The sequence below is a fragment of the Ophidiomyces ophidiicola genome (assembly GCF_022830035.1).
Source record: "Ophidiomyces ophidiicola strain CBS 122913 chromosome Unknown scaffold_12, whole genome shotgun sequence".
NCBI lineage: Eukaryota > Fungi > Ascomycota > Eurotiomycetes > Onygenales > Onygenaceae > Ophidiomyces > Ophidiomyces ophidiicola.
The window spans coordinates 353110-377963 of NW_026054652.1; the positions used below are offsets into that span (position 1 = coordinate 353110).

General features: G+C 49.5%; 6 protein-coding genes across 6 annotated transcripts; 5 read left to right on the forward strand and 1 right to left on the reverse strand.

The window, feature by feature from the left end:
* Positions 1-1589: 1589 nt before the first annotated feature.
* On the forward strand, positions 1590-2841 carry LOZ57_003572 (uncharacterized protein; the record flags this gene model as incomplete). Its single annotated transcript, XM_049252620.1, has 2 exons — positions 1590-1996; positions 2046-2841. 2 exons carry the CDS (start codon positions 1590-1592, stop codon positions 2839-2841), a joined length of 1203 nt encoding a protein of 400 aa, XP_049108461.1.
* Positions 2842-3185: 344 nt separating this feature from the next.
* Positions 3186-5041, forward strand: LOZ57_003573 (uncharacterized protein; the record flags this gene model as incomplete). The annotated part of the gene is made up of 3 exons (XM_049252621.1): positions 3186-3333; positions 3388-3600; positions 3660-5041. 3 exons carry the CDS (start codon positions 3186-3188, stop codon positions 5039-5041), a joined length of 1743 nt encoding a protein of 580 aa, XP_049108462.1.
* Positions 5042-5791: 750 nt separating this feature from the next.
* On the forward strand, positions 5792-12200 carry ATG2 (autophagy- protein 2; the record flags this gene model as incomplete). The annotated part of the gene is made up of 3 exons (XM_049252622.1): positions 5792-5947; positions 6017-11158; positions 11220-12200. The coding sequence occupies 3 exons, from the start codon at positions 5792-5794 to the stop codon at positions 12198-12200; spliced, it is 6279 nt and encodes a 2092-aa protein (XP_049108463.1).
* A 1600-nt stretch (positions 12201-13800) lies between these two features.
* LOZ57_003575 (uncharacterized protein) lies at positions 13801-15059 on the forward strand (the record flags this gene model as incomplete). Its single annotated transcript, XM_049252623.1, has 2 exons — positions 13801-13849; positions 13900-15059. 2 exons carry the CDS (start codon positions 13801-13803, stop codon positions 15057-15059), a joined length of 1209 nt encoding a protein of 402 aa, XP_049108464.1.
* A 2037-nt stretch (positions 15060-17096) lies between these two features.
* LOZ57_003576 (uncharacterized protein) lies at positions 17097-21348 on the forward strand (the record flags this gene model as incomplete). The annotated part of the gene is made up of 4 exons (XM_049252624.1): positions 17097-17756; positions 17830-17899; positions 18012-18215; positions 18269-21348. 4 exons carry the CDS (start codon positions 17097-17099, stop codon positions 21346-21348), a joined length of 4014 nt encoding a protein of 1337 aa, XP_049108465.1.
* A 1035-nt stretch (positions 21349-22383) lies between these two features.
* On the reverse strand, positions 22384-23466 carry LOZ57_003577 (uncharacterized protein; the record flags this gene model as incomplete). The annotated part of the gene is made up of 1 exon (XM_049252625.1): positions 22384-23466. One exon carries the CDS (start codon positions 23464-23466, stop codon positions 22384-22386), a length of 1083 nt encoding a protein of 360 aa, XP_049108466.1.
* Between the last annotated feature and the right edge of the window lie 1388 nt (positions 23467-24854).

Below are 24854 nucleotides of genomic sequence, written 5' to 3' on the forward strand. Positions count from 1 at the left end.
AAAGGACTCGAGCCCTGTGGGTAATTCAACCCCGCACGTGCCTGGGATCAGTTCCCGGGAGAAAACGAACAGGAGCTAAAAATCCTAAGAGGGTAGAATCTCCGCCGGCGGCGCTGAAGCTCAAAATTGGGGCTATCTTATTGTGGAGTGGGCATGCGATGACAGCTCGAAAGACGCTGCTTGGGTCAGGAGGTAGTAATTAAGAAGTCCAGGACGGCACAGGCCGTGTTTAAGAAATGGCATCTGGCGTGCGACGGGCCAGCAGAGGTCTCGAGGTGGGCAGAAAGATTCCGTGGCTTCGTTAATAATAATTAGTGGGCACACCCGTGGCATTTTTCCCCATGGATTGACCAAGCTTCTAGAAATCCTGCCGCTGGCTAGTAGTGGCATTTTTTTGCTGCGACACCGGTGCCAAATTTGCCGCGGCGCTCCTCTGCTCATGGAAATCAGGGTATCGTTGCATCGACATCCATGGCGCCCGTGTGAGGCGAGGGTCGGGGCACGCCTAATTCCCCAGTGCCGCCGCGTAGCGTGCCTATTCGGGGAAAACGCCCTCTCTTGGTCCCTTTCGCCAAAGTTAATCCTGCCAGCAACGCACAAGAGCTCGCCCGGAGTATCGAAACTCCCACCAGCTTGCTGGCGCTGACGCAACGGAGCGGGCGATTCCACAGTCACATGCCACTCCAAAAATATCTATTTCCCGATTCCAGAGCGGTGAGCCCTTTTTGCCGCGATTATTGTTTTCGTGGTATCCGTCCGCAGTCTTCAGGGCGCGAGGCGAGACAGCGCATACGGAGTACTCCGTACACTTGGTCGATAGCTAGTTACACGAGAGCGTAGACTTTGAGCCGGGCATGGGTGCGATGTAACAGTTGTGCAGCGAGGGCCGGTGGTCCTACCAATGGCCGGGCGGTTGGCCACCTCCAATCTTGCAGCTTGTCGATCACCTCAAATCTCCGTTAAAGTTGCCTTCCACCCTCTTGGCGTGGAGATTCTCGACGGAGAACTCCGCCCTGTTCTCCAGGCCGTTGACTCCCCTTCACTTTGTGCTTAGAGACCCTTTTCGGTGCGCCCTACAGAGTATTCCTTGTATGCGCATCTGCTCTTAATATCAAGGTCCCTGTATCCTCCTTAAAAGGATGTGATTGTTTGGTTAATCTTCTTCCCTACTATTTTCGCGGGAGGCTCCTATCAAAGGACACTAAATATGCCGAAATTGGAAGGGAATGCCGTCTCTTTACTATCTGAAAAAGAAAGATGGAAAACTCCTAGCTCCTCTCCTCTTCAGTTCTCTCTTGTAGGAGATGGCTAGAGCTAAGATTTGCTTAGCCAATCAAGTGATCAGTCTGAGCCAAAAGCGCTAAGTGTAGCTAGTGTGAGCTAGTGCAGCCCTAAAGTGTCATGCGCGGCTAATCCCACCAATATTTTGCTGGCATCTTCCGCCAATTCTGACTGTCACTGGCGTCAGAATCGCTTATCTATATTAGGTAAGCACATGCAGCATCATAGATATAAATTCTCCTCTTCTTTTTGTCCTCTTCTCATACTTTTTTTGCACTTTGCTGCCCAGACCCCACACATTTTCCAAAATGGCAAATCTCGTTAGTGGAACAGCATTACATCCGACTCGCGCAAGTCATGCAAGATCCCACGAGGCCAATTTTAAAAGGGTAGTGGCTAAGGTTAATGATGCTGTAAGGAGAGCCCACGCTTCCAGCAAGGCTTACACGAGAGTCCATGTGGTCTCTTTTCGCTGGTCAAATGATGATATTGGTCTTGGAACCATTGAGAGTGACCTGCTACAAGCATTCCGCAACAGCTTTAATTTCAAGACCGAGAGCTATTTGCTCCAACACCAGAGCCCACGGTTACGGCTAGATGTCTCGAACTACTTGAACAAGCTTATAAACAAGATTGACAGCACAAGCCTCTTGATAGTTGTCTATGAAGGCCACTCCACCACAGCTGGGCAACACCAGAACCAGTTGCTGCTACAGTTCGTAACAACCATCGATACTATTTCAATTTGCTAATAGTTTGTATAGTGGAGCAAGATTTCCCATCGCGCCAACAATACTCTGGGACCTAATCCACCAACCTCTCACAGCGTGTCAAGGGGACGTCCTGGTCGTACTAGACTGCTGTGCTGCAGCCGTCGCCGCCTTACAAGAATCAGAGGTCGAATTTCTGGTTGCTTCAGCATTCGAGTCATCAACGACAGCAAACATCGCCACAAGCTTTTCATCACGCTTAATCGAACTTCTTGAAAGCTACGCCAAGACAGAGGTGACTGTCGCACAGGTACATGCGCAGCTTGTTGCAGATGCAGCGGACCCAGGCAAGTACCTTTACAATACGCCAGTTCATATTTCACCCGCTTCTAAACCATCAATAACGCTTCGACCCTTAAACAAGCCCAATCGTGAACTCACCCAACTCAAAAAGGGTGACACATGTGGCGACGGCAAGGTTCTTATTTCAGTCAACCTGCAGGGTAAATATGCATTGCCAGATTTTGAAGAATGGAAACGGTGGCTCGCTCAAGATATTCCGGATGGTATCGCAGACATAAAAATTCAAGCCGTATTTGGGGCGGCATCGACATTTTGTCTTTTCACTGTTCCTGTGGAGGTATGGGACATGATGAAGGACGACGACGCCTATGCGTTTGTCCAGTTTGTTAATACGGACAACTTTTACCTTCCCGATTGTCCCGCCTGCGACTCATCCCTACAGGTGCTTTCTCCGCGACAACAATCTGCTGGGCCTGGTCCAGCCCTTCAAGAAAATATCCCTTTCCAAGGGAAAAAAAAATTGGACAAGGGAAAAGGGCGTCAGTAAATGGAGTGGGCGGCGGTTTTTACAGTGGGTTGGTAGGGGGCTTATTTTTTTGTGGGCGGATTTGAAAACATGTTAACTGTCTTACTCTCTTTATAGCGCTATAGAACATTAAGGAGTACTCAGATCGCAAATGCGGAAATAATTTCATACCTGAATTCTTTTTGGGTCACTCGGAGTGAGCCGCTTGACCCATTATTTAAGGTGAAGTCCATACCTCGGTAGTTACATGTAGAATGTTGGCGGGCCCACTCGTTGCTAGTGGGTCTTTGTGGCCATTTATTAAAACACCATCGACCGGCCGTTTGGTTTTGAGTAAGCCAGATTAAAAGGTTAGATTCTTAAGCATGGCTTCAGAAGCAGACAACAAGAATGGTGCGGACGGAGAGGACTGTGAAGCCCAGGAGGGTATTCCCCGCTTTGAAGACCCGTTCATCCAAAAATACCTTCAGAGCCGAACCGCTTTGATCGAAGAGGAGAAGAAAAAAAGACATGGTAAGCTTTGCTCGTAGGTTGATATCTGCTTTACCCGTCGCTTAAGAAATCAAGATGTTCATTTCCGTGGCTCTTTGTCCCCCATGGTGAGGGAGGCTTGCCGAATCGTTGACCACGTTCGCGCCAGGGAGCTGAAAGATGTGTGGACGAAGGGCATCAGGCAGGATTTGGGCGACGATATCTTGTTTCCCGGAATGATGTTTCGTCTGGCGAGGGAAAAGATGGAGAAGACTGATCTTTGGAAGATCATGAAACGGATGCCTAAGGGTAAAATCATCTAGCTCCGATGATATCTATCTATGTAGTTGTTACTAACTTAGCTGAAGGTGCATTATTACATGGCCATTTAGAGGCCATGGTCGACTTGGATGTCCTTGTGGATCAAGTTCTAAATCTACCTGGAATGTACATGGCATCTTCGGGGCCCTTGGTGTCAGAAGAACAGCTCCAGGTCAACGATCTTGATTTCAAGTACATTTCGGCGGCGCCCGAGTCACCGCAATCTTCAACACTATGGGGCAATGAATACCAAGCCTGGACATACCTGGCGGTGCAGGAGGTTGCCACATCATTCCCTCGTCAAGGGATAGAAGGGTTTCGAGCATGGCTCAAGAGCCGCTGTACGATTGGGGATGAAGCCTCGTTAAATCACCACCATGGCATTCATGCTATCTGGGGCATATTCGGGCGGACGTTCCAAGTCATCGATTCGATTTTATACTACGAGCCGATCTTTCGTGCATGTTTGCAGCGTCTCCTGGCAGAACTCTGGGAAGATGGCATTCGATATGTGGAATTTCGTTTGGCATTTGATTTTAAATTTCAGAAAGACCAATGTGACATGATTGAGGAAGACTACGTGGAGTTCTTCGATGTATTCAATGAAGAAGTCAACAAGTTCAAAGCTTCGGAAGCTGGTAAGGGGTTTTATGGGGCAAGGATGATTTGGACTACTCTAAGAAGTTATTCAAATCCAAAAATTATCGAGAGTATGAAAGAGTGTATCTTAACCAAAAGGGAATTTCCGGATCTCATCGCTGGGTTCGACCTGGTTGGCCCGGAAGATGCCGGGCGGCCCTTGGTGGACCTGCTACCAGTTCTATTGTGGTTCAAGAAGCAGTGCTGTTTGGAAGAGACTGAGATTCCATTCCTGTTCCATGCCGGGGAGTGTTTAGGCGATGGGGATGAAACAGACCAAAATCTGTTCGACGCTATTTTGTTAGGCAGCAGGAGAATCGGGCACGCATTTTCTCTGTTTAAGCATCCGCTTTTGATTGATCTAGTCAAAGAAAAAAAAATACTGATTGAGTGCTGTCCAATTTCGAACGAGGTCTTACGTCTGACCAGCTCGATCATGGCACATCCCCTCCCAGCCTTACTGTCTCGAGGAGTGGCGGTCGCTCTGTGCAATGACGACCCCGCTGTGCTTGGGCATGGTATGAATGGGCTTGCTCATGATTTCTGCCAAGTTTTGAACGGCTTGGAGAACACAGGGCTTTCTGGAATCGCGACGATGGCTGAAAATTCCATCCGTTGGAGCTGTTTCGAGGACCAGAGCCAGGCGGACTGGGTTTCAGACATCAAAGCAGGAATAACAGGTGGCGGTTTGAAGGCAGACCGGCTGAAGAATTGGAATGTTGATTTCGAACGGTTCTGCGAATGGGTGGTGCTCGAGTTCGGCCCGGACGTCCCTGAAGAAGGGCATTAATACAGGACAAGGCCAGAGGAGGGGATCTCGGTTCCATGCGATCAAGTAGCTTTGTATGCGTTCAGGCAAATATGTATGATGTACTCCCTATCGTTATTGTTCATGGGTGCCATGGAAAAGTTGGCAAAACAACCTTTCTGGAGGCGGACTTATCCAGTGTTCCGTCTTGGATGATGACATCGCCTGCGGCATGCGGGCAACTTGCCTCAACGACCGGACTTGCTGGTGATGAATGCTGGGCGGTAGTTTAATGCTGTTGTTCCCTTTGCTCTACAGCAGCTTGCCTTTCTGCCGCTTCACTTTCGCATAACTAACTACTGACTCCGCCCCGTGACTGTTGAGCTTAACTTAGTAACTAGGTAGGTAGGTAGTTAGTTAGTTACCTAACTAGCTCCCCAAAAGGCGGGCGGCATACAGAGCACGTCGTCCGCAAATCACACCTCAACAACAGAGCAGAGAGCCCGCCAAACACCGTCTAGACTGTCTTGTGTTCATCTCTCAACCACAGCAGACTTTTTGTGTTTCTGCTGCTGAAGCCGTCTGCTTTCGGCTACCTATTCGACTATTGGGGGACCTAGTCATACCTAACTTATCTACCATCCTCCGCCTTTTAATACTTCTCCTTCTCAACAACCCCCAGGTGTCCGGAAGACCTTGTAGAACTAATCAAACTCACAAGAGACATGGGACGCCTTCGATGACAAAAGTTAGAACCCTTTTGGCCCTCGAGGCTCCGTTCTATTCGCGATCATGTTTCTGCCGACCTACGTCCAGAAGCAACTCTTGAGATATGTTCTGTCGCAACTGGGGCTCGTTGACACAGATTCTTTGGATCTAGAAAGTCTGGACATTAAATGGGGACAGAGATCCACATTTGAGTTTCGCGATGTAGGCTTAAGACTTCAGGTATGCTCCCTCTTCTACAACCTATAGTCTGATCTAGCTGCTAATACATCCGGTATTTCCGAAACATAGAAACTTGCCTCTATCTTACAGCTCCCTCCGGTTTTTGATTTTACAAAAGCCAGTGTCTCTCTCGCTCGTGTGACTATTCCAGCAGACATTCACCAGAGTGGGATTATTATTGAAGTTGAAGGCGTTGACGTTAGGCTTCAGCTACTAGCTGACGGGAATGGATCGGACAAGTCAAACCCAGTTCCTGACGGCACCAACTCTCTGGGTACCCTTCCGTCTACGGAGGCTCTTGCGCAGTCGTTCTTACTATCCGAGCCGAAAGAAAAGACAGATGAGCTAGAGGCAGTTTTACAATCTGAGCATATTCAAAGCTTAGATGGCGCTAGCGATGATGGGGAGGAAGAACTTGGCCTACATGATGGAGTCTCGCTGCCCAGCTTCGTTGCTGGCTTCTTAAAGGGCGTCGTCAACCGGCTGCAATTCAAGGTTACCAATATATCGGTGCAAGTCGATACAGAGGTGCAGCGTGATGGGGTCGACAAAAAACGTAATTCGGACTCGGTCTCGGGGGTATTTACCATTCATGAAATTAATATTGGTGCCATTACGGCGCCTACTCCAGAGGACTCAACATTGAAAATTGGCAAACGCAAAGTTACCTTTTCCCAAATCCGTGCGATGGCTGTTGCAAATGCAGAAGTTTTTTCAAGATATTCTCACTTCAATGCACCCGATTCTCCTTCCGTTCACTCCGACTTCTCCCACACTCCACCCGCCCAGTCCCACCCGCTATCTTCGAAAGATTCTCAATTGTACGATAGCATGTCCCATTCGACAATTCTTGAGCCCCCGTCAACCCACCAATTCTCTGGCGGCTTTTCAGATATTGAAAGCTCCAATATGGAGTCATCCACCTATTCAAATGATGGAAGATTTTCTGATGCCGCCTCTGATGCTGGATATGATCCTGAATCTCACTTTGGGTATAGCCGAGAACTCTCCGATAGTCAGGTTCATGAGCGTTTTCTAAACAATCCAGAATATTTAGATGGAGGCTCGCAGCTGCATGTTAAGGATCCACTTGGTCAGCCAGTAATGATACCAGAAGCTGACTTCATTGCCCATGGTACGGATACTAACCAGACTCCACGGCCTCTTTCCCCAGAATCTCGAGCGTCGTCTCCAGATTCGTATATGTATCACTCTATCCACGAAAGCACCCTTTCAACCACGGGCACATTTCGAAGTAGGGGCCAATTCTCGGATTTGCCCCCTTGTTCTTCTACAGCCATAGTAGAAGATCAAGCCCTAGATCGGGGCCCTGAGCTGCAAGCTCCTCATACCCCTCCGCCAACTATTCTGACCCGCCCTGAGGCTGAAGATCTATCTTGTTCAAAAATCTTCACCCATGAAGAAGCTCAGAGTATGTACATGAGTGCTTTGACCAATAAATCTTCTAGTTCCTCTAGCCCTGATATGCCTGGTGCCTGGGACTATTCTCCCAAGCACAAAAGGGCCTCAACGGTGATCTCCCAGAACTCATGGGGTCGGGACTTGAAACTAGACCCTGGAGAAATTAGACAACAGTCGCCTATGTTGCACCATGAAATGATATCTGAAAATCAATCAGATGGAAGCATAAAAGGCGAACGGTTCTTGAACCCTCAATACATTACGGGGGTCACCAAGCAGCTCCTTTTTATCGATAGCGTGACTCTGTGGATCCCCTCATATGATCACCAGGGCAGTGCAGAAACAACGCCACCCTCCGATACTGAGAAGAACTCCCATGATTTTATGGTAGAATCAACGTTCAGTTTGGCAAACTCTATCTCTCTTGATTCGTCACCAAATCCCAGAGTCCGTGTTGCCCAAAGTGCCTTCCGGCGTGGTTCCGTCAATTCTACGGAACTGTCACGCTCAAAACCCGCAATACAGTCAAAAAATTACGATTTTGATGGCTTAAGTAAATTGCAAATGTCACAAGCTATTGAAATAGAGATTGATTCAGTAGATGTCAAACTTGATCTTGCCTCTGGCTGGCTTCTCGTTAAGATGGTGCAAACCGCCACTAATTTCTGGGCCAGTGATCGCCCGGCAAAGGACATCCAACCATCAGGAAATAATGATGAGAGAACACCTCATTTTGTTCAGGTGAACCTGCAATCTTGCTGTATCCAGTTTTTGGAGCGGGTGGCGGTCCAACCTTATTCTCCACCAATGGAGCCACCGTTATTGAGTGGAAATTCCATGGAGAATACCATTTTGCAGCTGAATTTGACTGTCTTGGACGCAGATTTGGTACTGACTGAAAGATCAAACAAGCTTCGACTCAGTATCGCAACATTTGTTTTGTCACATATGTCAGAGAATTTAATCTCATTTGATGAGAGCCTCAAAATGCGGCAGTCCACAAGAGATATCACACACCCTAAACACGGTGATATTTTACTTCGAATAATTACCTCGCCAGAATACACCACTGTCAACTTGACAACACTTCCGGTGTGTTTTTCGTTGAATTTGCGGAAGATAGATGAGACTCTGGGCTGGTTTGGAGGTCTCAGTACGGTCCTCGAATTAGGAAGTTCTATTGTATCGACGTCTACTGTCAAAGCAGGACAACCGGTCGCTAAAACACGATCCCGAGGCGTCCATTTTGTGGATCCAACACCCCCTAGCTCTCTAAAGCCAAATACGCCCGTGTTGAAAGTGAATTGCAGACTAGGCGGTATTGTAGCGCACATTAGTGGTGAACACTGCAATGTTCAACTCGAGACCACGGCGGCAAAGCTAGTGAGCAGATACGAAGGTATTGCGCTTCAGATTGATAAAGCAAACATTAGCGGGCCCCATTTCCCAAGAAGCCACGCGGACTCACCGGCATACCTTGACTTCACCAATATCAGATTTGAATATCTCTTTGCCCCTAAAGAAGTTGATCTAGATCGGCTACTGGCACTTCTTACTCCCTCAAAAGACAAATATGAGGATGACGATGACGTAATGCTTGACACTCTATTTCGGCAGCGCAGAAAAGGCGCTGTACTTCGCTTGACTGCTGGAAATGCTAAACTAACTGTTCCCACCCCTGACGCATTGCAGCCTTTATCCGGTCTTGCTGCCGAATTTGCAAAATTAGCCACGGTTGCTAAATACCTTCCGCAAGACGACAGTCCTGGAATTCTTATATTAGGTCTTATTCGTGATTTTGAGGGGCAAGTACACATAAATCGTGATGTTGGAGACTTAAGAGTGATGCTTAAGGGTCTTGAAGCGGGATATGTCACTCTACCATCCCTCATAGTAACACGTATCGGTATGGTTGCCGTTACTCGTAATGGCAGCGAGGAGCTACTCGCTCATGCCATTTTTGATCCTCCAGAGGCACCGCCGACCCATGAGACCTTACCCATGATTATGATCAGATTCATTGCTGATGAGGTGGAACCGGCGGTTAAAGTCAAACTTTATAACTTGAGGGTGGAATATACAATACCTTTTGCCACAGCGTTTCTCTCAGGGAGTAATATAATGACGAATGAAGACATTGCGGCGAATATGGCTCAATCTGTGATAAATTTAGCCGACCTCAATGAGGAAGGATCTGAAATGTCAGAGCAGTCTTCCACTGACTTCCGCAACCGGCCACTCCTACCATCAAGGCTATTCATTGACCTAAGAGAATGTATAGTTGGGCTTAACCCTCGCAATCCTCCAGCGAAAGCCCTCTTCGTCTTGAGTAGCGGAACTTTTCAGGGTGCTCTTCACCAGACAAAACCCTCTGAAGCTTCATTCAATATTCGTAAAGCTTCCATCATGCTTATTGATGATACAGCCAACATTGGGACAGCAAAAAGTTGCCTTTCTCGAGCATCCGGTGGCTCTCGCAACGAACAAAATAGGCGGTTGGAAAGTATGGGATTCGTCTCTGTCTGTGACATATCTTCGGCTTCTGTGCTCTTAAAAGCCGTGCAGCTGGACGCCGAAGGCCAGAAATCATTAGACGTCGAGATACGGGACGATTTGCTTGTGTTGGAAACTTGTGCAGATTCTACTCAAACCCTTGTCTCCATTTTAAGCGGACTGGCTCCTTTAACGCCCCCTAGCACCGCAAGAAAATATCGGACTGAAGTTGTTCCTCTCCAGGATATGTTAAACTCTCTCGCCGGCAATTTTTTCACATCAAATGCTTACCAAACCTCGGATGGCACCCCATATCTTTTAGAAAGCGAAAGTGAAGGAAAGGATGGTGACGATGCCGATGAACATGAATATGTGAGCGTTTTCTATCCTTCGTATACGGGGGCTAGGTCGTCAAGTCGGCGTCAAGCTCCCGCTAAAGGTGGTGACGATATAATAGCCAATGCCGATACCAGCCCTACTCTAGAGGCTCTCTATGCTGAATCCGAGGTATCAGGCAGTATTCAACAGCTGGACTTTAAGGAAGACCACTTTGCAAAGCAGTCGACTATCGAAGGTACAGCCCATAGATGGGATTCATGCGAAAATACATACAGCCTTGCTTCTGAAAGTAAGCTTCGTGAGAGCCCCCTTCGAGTCAGAGTTAGGGATGTTCATGTGATATGGAACTTGTTCGATGGCTATGATTGGCAGCGAACCCGGAATGCCATATCACAAGCTGTCCAGGATGTCCAGGATAAGGCGGCAGAAAAATTTACCAGAAGACCTGGAATTCTAATATCCACTGACCCCGAGGAGGAGGAAGACTCCGTCATTGGTGATTTCTTATTTAACTCAGTCTACATTGGCATTCCAGCTAACAGGGATCCTCGCGAGCTCTCTCACGATATCAATCGTAATATCGATGATTTAGCTAGTGAAACAATGAGCTATGCGACAACCACTACGCTTAACACAAAGCAAGGCCAGGCACCTGGAACTAAACGAGAGAAACTACGTCTGACACGGAGTAAATACCATAAGATGTCCTTAGAGTTGAAAGGGATTTCGGCGGACTTCATTCTTTTCCCTCCTGGCTCTGGCGAAACAATCAATTCCTTAGATATTAGGGTTCAAGATCTGGAAATTTTTGATCATGTGCCTACCTCTACCTGGAAAAAATTTGCAACGTATATGCATGACGCCGGGGAACGTGAAATAGGTACTAGCATGATTCACTTAGAGATTTTGACGGTAAAACCTGTTGCAGAGCTTGCCGCATCCGAGCTTGTCTTGAAGGTGAGATACCGTTAACTTTCTTGCTACCCCTACTACAGCAAACACACTAACATTCTTCAAGGCCACAGTTTTACCATTGCGTCTGCACGTCGATCAAGATGCTTTAGATTTTATAAGTCGCTTCTTTGAGTTTAAAGATGAATCTGCACCTGGACAACCCTCACCGGACGACGTGCCTTATCTTCAACGGGTAGAGGTGAACGCTATTCAAGTACGACTCGACTTCAAACCGAAACGAGTGGATTATGCGGGTCTCAGGTCAGGTCGAACAACGGAATTCATGAACTTCTTCATTCTTGATGAGGCCGATATGGTTCTCAGGCACGTTATCATCTACGGTACCGCAGGGTTTGAAAGGCTGGGGGTCACATTGAATGATATCTGGATGCCTGATATCAAAGCACATCAACTTCCCTCTGTTCTTGGCGGGATCGCACCAGTCAGGCCCCTCGTGAACATTGGAGGCGGTTTCAGAGACCTCATCCTCATTCCAATGCGTGAGTACAAGAAGGATGGGCGAATCGTCCGCAGTATCCAGAAAGGTGCATTTCATTTTGCGAAGACTACCACAAATGAAGTTGTGAAGCTCGGAGCGAAAATCGCGATTGGCACTCAAACAGTCCTTGAAAGTGCTGAAAGTTTTTTTAATCCCTCCAGAGAGCTGTCTTCCAGGCCTTCTACATCTGACGGCCGCCGGGATGAAGATGGCCTGGGCGAAGGTGAAAGACCACGGATTTCACCGTATGCGGACCAGCCGCTTGGTATAAGTCAAGGGCTTCGCAGTGCATATACTAGCCTTCAAAGAGACATTTTTCTAACGAAGGACGCCATCATTGCTGTTCCAGGCGAAGTGATGGCGAGTAGTAGCGCAACAGAAGCTACGAGGCGAGTCTTAGAGAGGACGCCCACTCTTATTCTCCGTCCAGCTATTGCAGCGTCGAAAGCGATGTCTCAAACCCTTCTTGGAGTGTCTAACTCCTTGGATCCCGAGAATCGACGAAGAACTGACGATGTAAGTGACACAATCGTTACTGAAATCTAGTCCCCGAGCCGTGCTGACTATCAAAAATAGAAATACAAAAAAATCTAGTCTTACTAGCGGGAATCCTCTTTTCGAATTAATTTGATTGGAAACAGAATGCCCTCAAATCCTCCCTTTTTATGGTGAGATGATTCCTGCCTCCTTTTCTTTTGTTTTTGTTTTCTTTTTCTCTTTCCCTTTTTTTTTCTGCTAGCCTGTCAATATGGAAGACTGTAAGGCAATCATGAAGCGCTGGCATTTTTTTTCATTTATTTCTGGCGTTAACGGTATGAATTTTGGCGCTATTTATGGAAATGGATCTGGGGCTTTTTTGCTTTAGCTTTAAGACGATTTTGCATCATGACGATCATCCGGGAATGGTTCTCTGCTGATATTTTGCTTACTGGTTACTACTGTTTTGGAACACTGTTCGATTTTGTTCTGACAAACGAACATTACGGGCATTGAGATGGGGCTAAATACATATAGACTGTTGAAGAAGTAGACCATCTATGGACAGTTAAATCCCTTTGGTTGGACTCTTATATATACAAAGCCATGATCCTCTTCTTATCGTAAGAACTATCCACACTCTTAATAATAGCATATGTAGATATAAGAGATATTAAAAGTTTGGAATGGCAACCCACGCTTTCTCTTACTGCCTTCGCCCATGGAATGACTGGGTTTCGTAACCTCAAAACTGCCTTTCACATTTTCAAATCTCTTCACTACCTCACAATAGTTACGGAGCATTCCACTGACCCACCTCATATAGTTAAATCCCTATTTTCCGTCAAAGTCTTGTAGTGTAGGTAAATAACTAGGTTGAATGGCAATAATGACATCATCACCTAACGGGACGTTGACCTACTACACGTGGTTGACTAGGTAGTTAGTTAACTAGTTAACTAACTAACTAACTAACCTTAATAAATACCTGTACTCCGTATCTTCAAGCCATCCAGGGCTGGCCTTGATGCTATTGTCAGTTCGTACTACCGTCAATGCATTTTTTTCAGTCTTGCGGACGTCCGGTATGCTCCAGAAACATCATTCTCTTCTAGGTTGTTCGAGGTGGCTACCCTGCTACAACGGTGCACATCTATTTGTGATCACTGTGCATGATATCGGAAACTGTGTCGGTTAAATTATCTTCATATTATGATGCAACGATTTGGTGATTGCCTCCAGCATAATGCGCAGGGTGTATCTATTCCGAACATTCCCGGGTGACTCTGCAGACTGTGAGGCATGTTCGCCCTAACACCAATGCCCGCTTAGCCGTCTGCCAGTAAGTAGCTAGCTATACCTACTCTCACCGCAGTATCTCGGTTTCAACACAACGGCCTCAAGTTATTTTACATCTGGAAGGTGCCACGCCTGTGTTTGTCGAAAATACTTTCTTGTTTTCTGGTCTGGTAGTCCGGGTTTGAGCAATTGCGACCCCCAAAAACAATGGATCAACCTCACGGTTAGACCTGAGAGGAACTTTTCCGTATAAATAGGTGAAAGAAGGATTTTGGCTGCATTTCTTGCGCCTAATCACGTCTGTTATAGCTATTCTATTGACGTTTAAATAAAACGGCATTTTGTGCAGTTTCCGTGTCGTATTTCAAATATGTTCAGCGCCCTACACACTTTGATCGTCGGGGCTGCAGCAATGCTAGGTAGGAGTGAAAGACAAGATTGTTGTCTTTTGATTCTGATGTTTCCGCAGATGCAGACCCAAAAATCCCCACGACAATCAAACGTTTCGCTGCACTGGGCGATTCCTATGCTACAGGCGTTGGCGCGGGGTTGGAACTCGATCCGAATTGCTGGAAGTTTAGTGACAGCTATCCGGCGCAATTAAGTCGTGCAGATATTTATAACGGCTCTAACCCTGAAATTCAGTTCCTTGCCTGTTCTGGGACTGTTATGAGATCAAACTGGGTACAAGCCTCCTCAAGGGGCGGTAAAAAATGGAAGCAAATTTGGGAGCAGATTGGAGCCATCGAGAACGCAGATTTCGTGACGTTGTCCGTCGGGGGCAATGATATTGGGTTTTTTAATGTTCTTAATGGCTGTGCATATCGATTTTATGGCCCTGCTTCCCCCGACTGTGAAAAAATGCTGATGATGGCAAAGAAGAAAATAAAAAGTAACGAGTTTGCACTGACATACAATCAAATTTTGGATGCAATTTTATCAAAAAACACCGCAAAATCTTTTAGGGTATTCGTGAATGGCTACAGCGAGTTTTTTGATGAAAATCTTACCTCAGAATGCGACATTGAGAGCCTTGGCTATTGGGTGGGATATCGACCAAGGCTACTTAAAGAACTTCGTGGCGAGGTGAACAAAATATGCAAAGGGCTCAACGAGAAAATTGGTGAGATTATTGAAAAAAGAAATGATAAGAGAATTGTGTTCGTTGATTGGGCGCCAAAATTTGATTCGCATCGGTTTTGTCGACCCGGAGGCGGTTTGATGGATGGAGACACATGGTTTTACGATGCCACTTTTCGAAGTGCCAATCTTGACTTGATCGATCCGAAAATGTGTGGGCCCGAGTCACAAGCTAACCCTGGTGATTGGGGTGCCCAGGCTCTCTGTGCTATTGCTTTCACGCATGAACAATACCCAGGCTTGCAGCCGGCCATTCCTCGCGATGTCCAACCAGCCGGAGGCCGTCAGCCGTTCGGTCCTGGAGATGCTAGGCTTTTCCATCCAACACCAGAGGGGCACAAGGCTATTGTCGATACAATATTAGAAGCCTGGCCGTACACGGCTGCTGAGGATTGGCCCGTTAGCAATGACATGGATAATGATAATAATGATGGTGATGAGGATGGTGAAGACGAGGATGACGGCTGGTATGGAGACGTTATCGGCTGACTCCAGGGTTAACTAGTTAGGGTGATCAAGGCCAAGCTATTCGGAATTCTGTTGTGCATATAGTAAGATGTCATCCAAGACTCGACGGCTCTCCGCGCCGTATCTGTTTATCCTGTTGAGGCTGATCACGCAGTTTGGTATCTTTGCCCAGAAGTGGCTGTTTGTGGCGTAGGGTTAGATCTCTTAGAGCCAGGCCCAGAAGCGTCCGTTTTCCCGTTCTTCCTTTTGTATTACTTGAGAATTGACTTGTTCATTGTTAACTTCCGGTTTTTCGTGCTGATCAAAGATTGTGGCTCAGTCAGATCTTCTGGTTGCACCGCATCCATCATGTTGGAGAATCCGCCAGCTGCTTCAGAAGTAGGAAAAAGAAATTCACAGGTAGAATTTCAATACCTTAAAAATGCTCGTGCCCACATATTCGGCCATCACATGGAGGAATGAGACGCAGGCGAGCGATTTTAGCAGTGGGCCATCCACACCCTCTTTCTCATGTGCATTTCAAAGCAAGTCCCATAGATTTCACTCGAGGCTACAGGAATACACTCAGCCACTTCGATCCATCCCTCACGGAAAAGGCATGTTCCGGAGAATTGTCAGCCAAACCGCTGGCGTATGTCGACTACTCGCATGCTAAGTAGACGCAGATGTGCTGCATGATTTCTTGAGGCGGATGGGCAACACCATGGCGCGTGTACATAGTCAACAAGGATATGAGTATCTGCAGCTGCAGATATAATAATGCGAACATGTTCATGCCCGCATCTCCTGGGGTACGCAAGTGATCAGAGATCCATGACCATGACGCCCCTGGAAGGCGCATCGCTGCCCAAAGTGGTGCTCCTCGCCAGGAGTTCTATTTCAGGCTTCCCGAAGAGCCGCAGGACGCAGCTTGGGCCGGCGGCCAGGCCTCCGACCGGTAGCTATCGCGAGGATACGGTGGTATCAATCGCAGGCAAAGGATTCTCCGCTGCTCGGGTTCCTTGCAGGACTGGCGGCGGTGGCCCAGTTGCCACGCATGCTTGACCGTATCGCATCCCACCACACACATCAGCAAGACGCATCGCCCGCACGACGAGGGCTGCGATCCGGGCACCCGCTGGTGCGCTTCTCGTCAGCCGAGAGCTGCAGATTAGCGACCTCTGCGCTGCGACTGGCTGGCGCCGTGGGCTGGGGGGCGGCTCGGCGAAGGGCGGCTGCGGCGTGCGATTGGCCGGCCCGCAACCACCACCGCGCGCTGTTTTTCTTCACGTCGTCGTCACGAGCCCGCCCACCGCCCACTGAGCGCCCGCCGTGCCTGACCAGAGCCCATCAGCCTGCAGTGCTGGCACTGCCTCTGCTTGTGCTGGTTGTCGGCAGGGCTCGCCGCCCCGGGCTGTAAAGCTTACGGCCGTGGGTGCAGCCTGCCTGGCTGGCCGTGTCGTCGCTGATGGTGTACACACCGCCGGGTAAAGGGACGTTGAGCTTCCCTCTATCGTATATGGGGGCTCCCGTTGTTTATGTTTTATTTTAAACGTCCAGTCCATCTGGGCTTTGTCTGAGCGAGATGGCAAATTCCCTGTCTCCGCTATTTCCATAATTCGGGCCGTGGCTGGCTGCCGGCTGATCGTTTCCTACTGCTCTTATTCAGATTTCCTGCTCAATCGCCTCCTCCTTTATTGTCTTTCCTCTTTTCCGGCCCTGTAATTAGTCCGTGTGGAAGTCAAAATACGACGGTTGCCATTCGCCATATTGTGTTTCGCGAATCGTTGGTCGTGGTCTTCCATGACTTGAGGTGGATTGCTTCTCCAATCCGCTGAACTCTTTTTATGCTATTTTCCATTGCTTAGCTCGTGTTCTCTCTCAGATTCGTGGGTTTCTGAGATCTATGATCTGTTTATGGTGCGGTTAGATTATACCAACAGCCGAGGAAACTCTTAGAATTGACTGGTGCGATCAACCGCACGCTAGGGTGGGGATATATAAGGTCTCTTAAACGTCAAAAGTGCGTCTATCAACACAGGGTAGAATTGAAGCTGCTTCTGCTCCAATTGCAGCAAAATGTTGACGGCAGAGTCGGCGCGAAAGCGGATGGGTGTCTATCTGGAGGATTGGGATTTGTGTTTCGGATTGGTGGAGGGAGCATCGTTTCCTCGCTATGTTGATCTGGACACAGGTTTTCCCTCTATGTGTGGCAGTCTGGTCCCTTCGCCGCTATGCCCTCATCCTCCTTCAACTACCTCGACGGTTCCTAGCCCTTCTCCACCCTTAAGTCCTACCCCTACGGTATTTGCCTCCTTCAATCTCGCTGAGCCCATTGAAAGGGCATCAGGGAGCGTCTCACGGCATCGATATCGTAAATCTCTATCCCATTCCGGGCCCGATTCGAATGCCACCCATACGCCTCCTAGAAGCCTCAAGAGAAAGCCGAAAGCTCTCAACTTGAACATTAGATTCTTCCCGCGAACACCACCTTCTCCTCCTCCTACACCATCTAATCTTTCCTTATATTCTTCCTTTTCGGATCTCCCAGAATCACCAGATCGATCTGCTGGGGAGCCAGACAGCTTAGCCAATGGTGGCTGTATTTTTGGCCCTTTGATAACACCTGTCTCTGCCACTGCTGTGCATACACCCATATCTGCACCAGAATCACCCCTTAATACAGAAACTGGGATTGATTTGGGTGAAACGCGTCGAGACTCTAACAACTTCACATTGGTGAGTGATTATTCTCCTGGTTTTCAATATTGTCGCGCCAAATGCCCTTGTTTATGTTAACAAGTCGCGTCAGCGCGCAATCAGCAAGCAAATCCGGCACATCCCATCCCGAATTTTCTATCATAATAAACACCTTTCTGAGAGTACGCTATCCCTCTCGCGTTCTAAAACAACATTCTATCATCAAGGGGTTCCTTTTGAGATAATAAACCCCAAAGCACAGGAACATGCTTCTAGTTGCCTGATTTCTTGCAGCCATTCAAACCACATTTTTTAATTTTCAAAATATGGAGGATATACCGCCTCCTCTCGTTCGCTCACATTCTGTGGATGGTATCAGATATCGCACTCCATCCCGCGCCCTCTTTGCTGACTTTGAGACCGCTCATTCTTCCATCACATCTCGATTCAACGGAGAAAAGGAGAAATCCATACCATCATCTCCAGACACATGCGAAGGTATGCTGCCCTTTCAAAAACCTGGAAACGCTTCTGTTGACTTTCTGATTCAGCCCCAAATATGCCGCAAGAGTCATCTTCCGTGGTTCAGGGAGTTGATAATGATTGTCACATCCCTATCAATGGAGATGAAATTGAGCCAGACGACATCTCGAGATCACAGTCTTCAAGAGTGTTTATTCTCGAGGAACCGAATGTAAAAACGATTGCACGCGTCCGCCATAGTCTTGATAGGAATCGAGTTACCATTGCTCGTCATGTCTCAAGAAGATGGTCTTTCAGGACTCCACGCCGTCATAACAGCCAACGCTCTCCCGTCAAACTAGTCAAACGCCGTTTGGGGTCTCATAATGGCCGCTTCCAGTATCATTTCCCCTACAAATTGCGACGCCGCTCTGCCACCCTATGGCCAGGTAACAATCCTAGCCCCTACCAATCAAAATCGGACGGTATTTGTGTCCATATCGAAAACTCGTCCACGTTAGACCCTATTTCGCAGAACATGATTGATATGGCCAGCGAGAAAGAAAGGATTTGCCGGCTTTTGAATTTGAGCCATAACGACAAGCCAACTGTTGAAACCGAACAAGCCTCTGTAGAAAACAAGGATGTGAATGCCTGCCGCATTAATGAAAAGTTCATCGTCAAGAAAGAAAATCATGAACGTGTTTATATCCCTGAAGAAACCGTGGATTCGCGTGACTCAACCCCTAGTAACCCTGAAGCTGATGCACATACTTTGGCACCTCCGAATCCATATCGGCCAGGAAATGGCACGTCAAGTCCAAACTTTTCTCGTCCAATTCCACCCGGGAAATGGTTTTCTCGCCGTTTTTCGCCATTCAAGCCCATTGGTCGGGCAAATCCAACCGCACCGGAGCAGGGAGACAAGAAACAAGCAACTGTACAGGCGCCAGCTCGAGCCCAGTCAGATAAAGAAGCACAGCGGGAAAACGAGCGTTCGATTTTACGACTTTTATCTCGTCAATCAGAGTCTGTAAATCGCGAAATTGAAAGAGGTCTTTTTCATGATAGGTCATTTGGCTCCGATAGCCGATTTGATGACGAAGAAATTATCGATTTGGGCCCAGGGAGCAGCCAAAGCTCATCTACTCAACACTTTAGTCAACATACATCCTCCTCAATCAATTTTCCCTCTCCACTAAGAATCTCATCAGCTCCAACATACCACTTAGCAGAGCAAAGAAGCGGAAATCCTTTCTTTCATGGTAGTCTTGGAACACATTCATTGAATAGACGAAGTGAAAATTTGTTTGGGAGAAAGAGAAATGCACGTGTTGGTATAAATAAACATGCCGAGCCGTTTGAGGGTGATAACATTCTAGAGGAAGATGGGATAGACCACGACTGGGAAACTGTTGCTGGAAGCCAACAGTTCACAAGTGGTATCGCAACAGACCTTGGACATGCTGATACAGAGGGCAGTCTAGCTGATTACTCCAGCTGTGGCAGCCTTGTTAGTGCACCAGCCAGACCACCATTGCGGTCACCCAGAGTTTTCCTTCCCAGCTCTTCTCATAAAAGTGATACTGTCGTGACCCCAAACCATGCAGGACGTTACTCCCACTACTTCCACAAAGACCCGGCTACGGGCCAATATGTCCTGCTGCCTAACACAAATTATCGACATTCTGACGGTTCTCGTGTGAACGCTTTTAGTAAACCAGTTCCTGCCCTTATTGCTTCAACATCCAGGTGCCCAACACCTTTGCCTAACCAGTATAAGCACCCGACGCCCCTTAATGACTTGCATACGAATCCTTTTGTTTCTACTCCCCCTCCGCTACAAGATCAGCTTGGTGAAGGAGATGGGCGAGGAACAAATGGCTCTCAGCCTGGCCCTGATGACCGTAAGTCCAGCTCCCATGCTAGTATAGAGAACAAACACGGCTCCCACCGTGGTCATAAGCATGTACAACGCGACTTAACTACTCCAGTCGATATAAGAACGTCTTTCCAGCACTGGTTTTCTGAGATTGTTGCAAGGGATCCAGCCCTGCGATCTTCCCAAGCTTCCACAGCCCCCCATGCATTTGGTCATAAGCCAGGAAATATTGGACTTCATAGCCCTGTTGATGACGCAAACTCCAATGATATTGCGGGAGTTTCTACAACAGCCACTGACAACAATCCCAGCGCAAATCCTTATTCTCTGGAATACCACCCTTGTTTTCGTCCGTGTCCGCCCACGAACCTCCCTCGCGTCGGCGATCTCCCGAGAGAAAACTCGAATGCGCCTTCACGTTCACTTTCGACCGACCATCTTCTCCCCCCACCTCCCGCCGCGAAATCGCCAAGTTCGCTATACAATACCATTCGATATGCGCGCGATCGCGTTCTAGGCAATGGGCCCAAACAGAGGCCGTTGGATATATCTATTTCGCAAACTGAGAGTCAAGAACCCCCACCACGGCCTGCATCCACGGGCATCTTAGAGAGACACCTCCAGAGACATGGCACCAGTCGATCCAGCACGTTTACCTTGCGCTCAACAAATCTACGAACGCCAATGCCGGCGCGCCATGACAGCACTCGCCAATCGCATAAACGCCCTAAGCCAGATGATCTTCTCCGCGAGCGTTTGGAGCAAATGGATCCGGCTCTCCTTGCGGATTTCTGCTTACCTAGTCCGAATTCCCGAATTCCAAGATCGACCTGGGAACCACGCCTGTCCCCGACTGGTAGTAACATCGACGCGACTTTGACTAGACCCGCGACTGTAGTAACTGCTCCTCCGCCGTCGTGCTACGCCATCGATGAAGAAAGCGGTCTACCCACGGGCGTGCAATTCGATCACGCAGCGTTCCCCGATACTCCACGTTTGAATCCCACGCGCAAACGCGCCGTACCCACCAACTTGGTCGAGCAGCGCCGCCTGGGCCGACGAGTCATTCTGTTCTCCTCACTGCTGGCGCCGATTGGCTGGATTCTTCTGGCCGTTATTGGTTTTGGCGGCGGAGTGGCGAATATCCTGATGCGCTGGATTTCCGGCGGCGCTGTGGAAGAATTTCATGCGATGGAGCTGCGTCTGGCTCGACGACTGAGCGTGGCGTATGCGGCAACGGTGCTTCTTGTCGTCGTTGTCGTGTTGATGGTGTGCTTGGTTGTCTAGACATGTTGGTTTGATGGAAACAGGAAAAAAAAGTCAAATTTCAACCTCTCTCCTTTTTTATTTGTCAGTGTATTATTACTCTCTTGTTGATCAGCTTGCCCCTTTTCTTTTTTTTTTTGTTCTTGTTCCCGAGATGGTGTCTCAGGGAGAACATCAACGTGCAGGAGCTGCCCTGCAATTTCAACAGCAGGTCGCCTGACATACAGTACATTGCATGTGACGGCGGTTCAAAAGCTTCCCAATCAGGATCCCCTGCAGGGTTCAACTCAAACTAACAACCCTTTTCGTTTTATTCTGCAAAGTTTCCTTATTGGTTGGTGTGTCTTGCGACTGTATCAAAAGGCATGGACGGTGGTTTCTTTTGAGATTTAATGTTTTGTGTTTTTTGCTGTTTTGAGTCTTGATTTTGATATGCATGGTCCTTGTTCCTTTGGGGTCAGAGCACGGAAAAGGTTCGAAAACTAAGCGTTGTTGGTGAACTACCCCTAGATGGCTTGTGCTTCAGATGGTGGTGGTGACTTGGCATCTTGACAGTACTGTTGGAGTTTATTGTTTTCTGCTGTACTCTGTCTGGACTAACTAGGTGTGGGACATATGAATGCGGGGAGAAAACGGAATATGAGTTGTGCTTTCATCTATTCTCTTTTGTTCTGATTAACTACTGTATATGTATGTATTGGAGTCCCGATTAATTCCGTTTCTATTATTTCCAAATATTTCATCAATCTCTCTAGCCAACCGACGACTAGGCTAAAACAAGACACGAACGCCCACAAAATGCACGTATGAACTGGAGGTCATGGCAGACTGTTTACCCCTTGGAATTGAAGAGAACGATGGAACAAGCAAAATGGTCACCTGAGCTGAAAACCGGACCCCGAAGAAAAAAGACAGGAAGAAACCCCGAGATCAACGCGCCAAGAATCATCAAAGAGCAGGGTATACGGGTGTTGATATGTATATGGCAGAAAACGGCACTGAGCTCAAAGGAAATCTCCAACACCCCGAGGATACCCTTTTTTGAAACAAGTTCAATCACGTCGGCGTGGGCTGCGGATATGCACCCAGGGTTCGCAGCTGATCCGGGGCCGCGATCGAATCGCGATACTGAGTCGATGTTTCAGCTTCCAGCACCGCGGTGACCGCAGCCAGAACCAGGCTTCTCCGGCGGAGGCTGCTGGGGCTGGCTCTCGCGTGTTTCTTCTCAACCGCAGCGGGATACGTCTTGTCGATCTTGGACTTACCCGCAACGGACCCTGGGAGCTTCAGGCCGGCAGACGACGACGACGACGAGGAGGAGGAGGAACCCGCTTTCAACGCGTCCATCTTCTTCTGCAGGATGCGCGACTGCGTACGCGCGGGCGGGAGCGAGCTGGGGTGCTGGCCGTCGTTGGCCAGGTCGACACCGTAGCGGAAGCGTTCGTCCTGGTCGAGCATCTGCGCGAGCCGCACGGTGTCGGCCACGGACGTCGCGGCGCACTGGATGATGGAGAGCTGCTCCCGCTGCAGCCGCAGGGCGGCGAGCGACTGGCGGCGGTGGGCGGCATCGACGCTGCCCTGGCGCGAGGCGAAGGTGCTGGGCACGGACGTGCAGTTGGCGGGCTGCGAGAAGCGGCGGTCCGACCGGGGCGTGGATGTCGGCGAGACGTCGGCATACGGCGAGCCGTAGCCGGCGGTGTAGCTGTCGCTGTCGGCGGGCGATATCAAGGCGAAGCTGGGACGGCGGTCCATCCACGTCGGCGGGCTGCCGGGGTCGAGATAGGCGGACCGGGGCGCGTGTGGGGAGCCATGACTGTCGTCGCTGTCGGCGCCGGAGTCGCTGGCATCGAGCGAGTGGGCGTGGAGGCGGGTGGTCAGCGAGCCGATGGACAGGCGGCGGTGGTCGGCGAGGGCGGGCGGGATGGAAGTCGGCGCGGGGCCGCGGCGGAAGGGCGAGCGGGCGCGGCGGGCGAGGCGCGTCGAGTAGTCGCGCGGGCGCAGGCGCGGCGACGGGCAGCGCGACGACAGCGGTGACACCAGTGCGCTCTCGCAGTGGAAGGCGCCGTCGGGGTCGTCGCCGCTGCCGCCCGGCACACGAAGGCTGCGGTCGCTGGGCGGGAAGGAGAAGCCCTCGAACATGGCAGGCAGGGAAGGAGCAGCGTCGATGGAGTGCGGATGGGGAAGGGGCTGCGGTGGTGGACGACAGAACGGGGAGGGGCGATGGAGGAAGAAGAGATGCAGAAAAAAAAAAAAAAGAATTCGCGACTGCCTGATTCGGGCCAGAATCCAAAAGGGGAAAGCCACACCGCGGGTGGGGCGGTGTTTCTGTGGCTCAGCCAACGGCAAGCCTCAGCCCTACCACGCGGATAGCGCGGGGCTAGCCCTGTTCCGGAAGGTGTCCTGTTCGCCTTAGGTAATCTGCCTGTCTGGCAAGACACCAACTCATTTTTTTTTTTTTCCTGCGTGGTGGCGAGCGGCGAGCGGCGAACAAGTGGCGGCAGCCGCAACAAAATGGCGACTTCCACGCCGCTTTTAGGCTAAGGCCGCCTGGGTCCGGGGAGGCGGACCTCCCTGGGCAGAAAAACCTGGAGCCCGAGCGCAAGGGCGCTGGGTCGCTGCAAAGGCGATCTGAAACGCCTGCGGGTTCCAGCGGCCGACGTCGGGCCTTCTTCCCTTTGCCCGTGTGGCGCTCCTCCAGGATTTTGCGCCTGTGGGCGACTTGGGCTGCCAGAGAGCGCCGCGTCGATGGTTGTTCGCTCCGATACGCTCCGATTGTCGTTCTGGTGTCGTTGCTGAGGAAGGGAGATCCCTGGAGCGAGAACGCGACGCGAGTCGGAAGGCAGCCCGCCAAATCTCCGCAGAGTTAGCTCACGAACGATCTGTGCGCAAATACGCGGGAGATTATTGACTAATAATGTGAAACGCAAGCTGGCCCTCGAGAATCCCGTGAGAGAATACATACACTCTACGGAAGTGACCGAAGGGATCGGCAGGAAAGAGAATAATAACTATATTCTTGCGCCATTCACGCATCAAAATCCGCCCGACGCCTGTTGGATGCGCATCCGGCATGTCGGCTCTCGGGCGTCTACATACAAATGCTGCTGTCTTGTTGATGGCGGGAAGAGCTGCAGCATCGGAACGTCCTGCGTGCGTCTTGCTGTTTGTCTGTGGACCTAGGCAATCTAGCACATCGCGCGCGGTGGCTTCCTCACCCCGGCGGATTTGCCGGCCGGCTTCCCTTCCCACAGGGTGCTGTGCGGAGTGCTGTGGAAGGACACCCTGACATGGATCGCGCTGTATGGGATTCGAGAGCGGCGACCCTACGGCAAACTTTCGATTGACGCGTGATGACGATCTGCATAATAGAAAGATAAACCTGAAATGCCTTTGTTTCTCTACCGGCGTCCCATTATTTGTGAAGCACCAACCAACCAACCATGCATGCACGCTGTGATACGACATACAGAGATCGGCCTTCTCAAGAAGCCCGGAGTACCAAACAGCCTCGGTTCGGGTGCGACTGT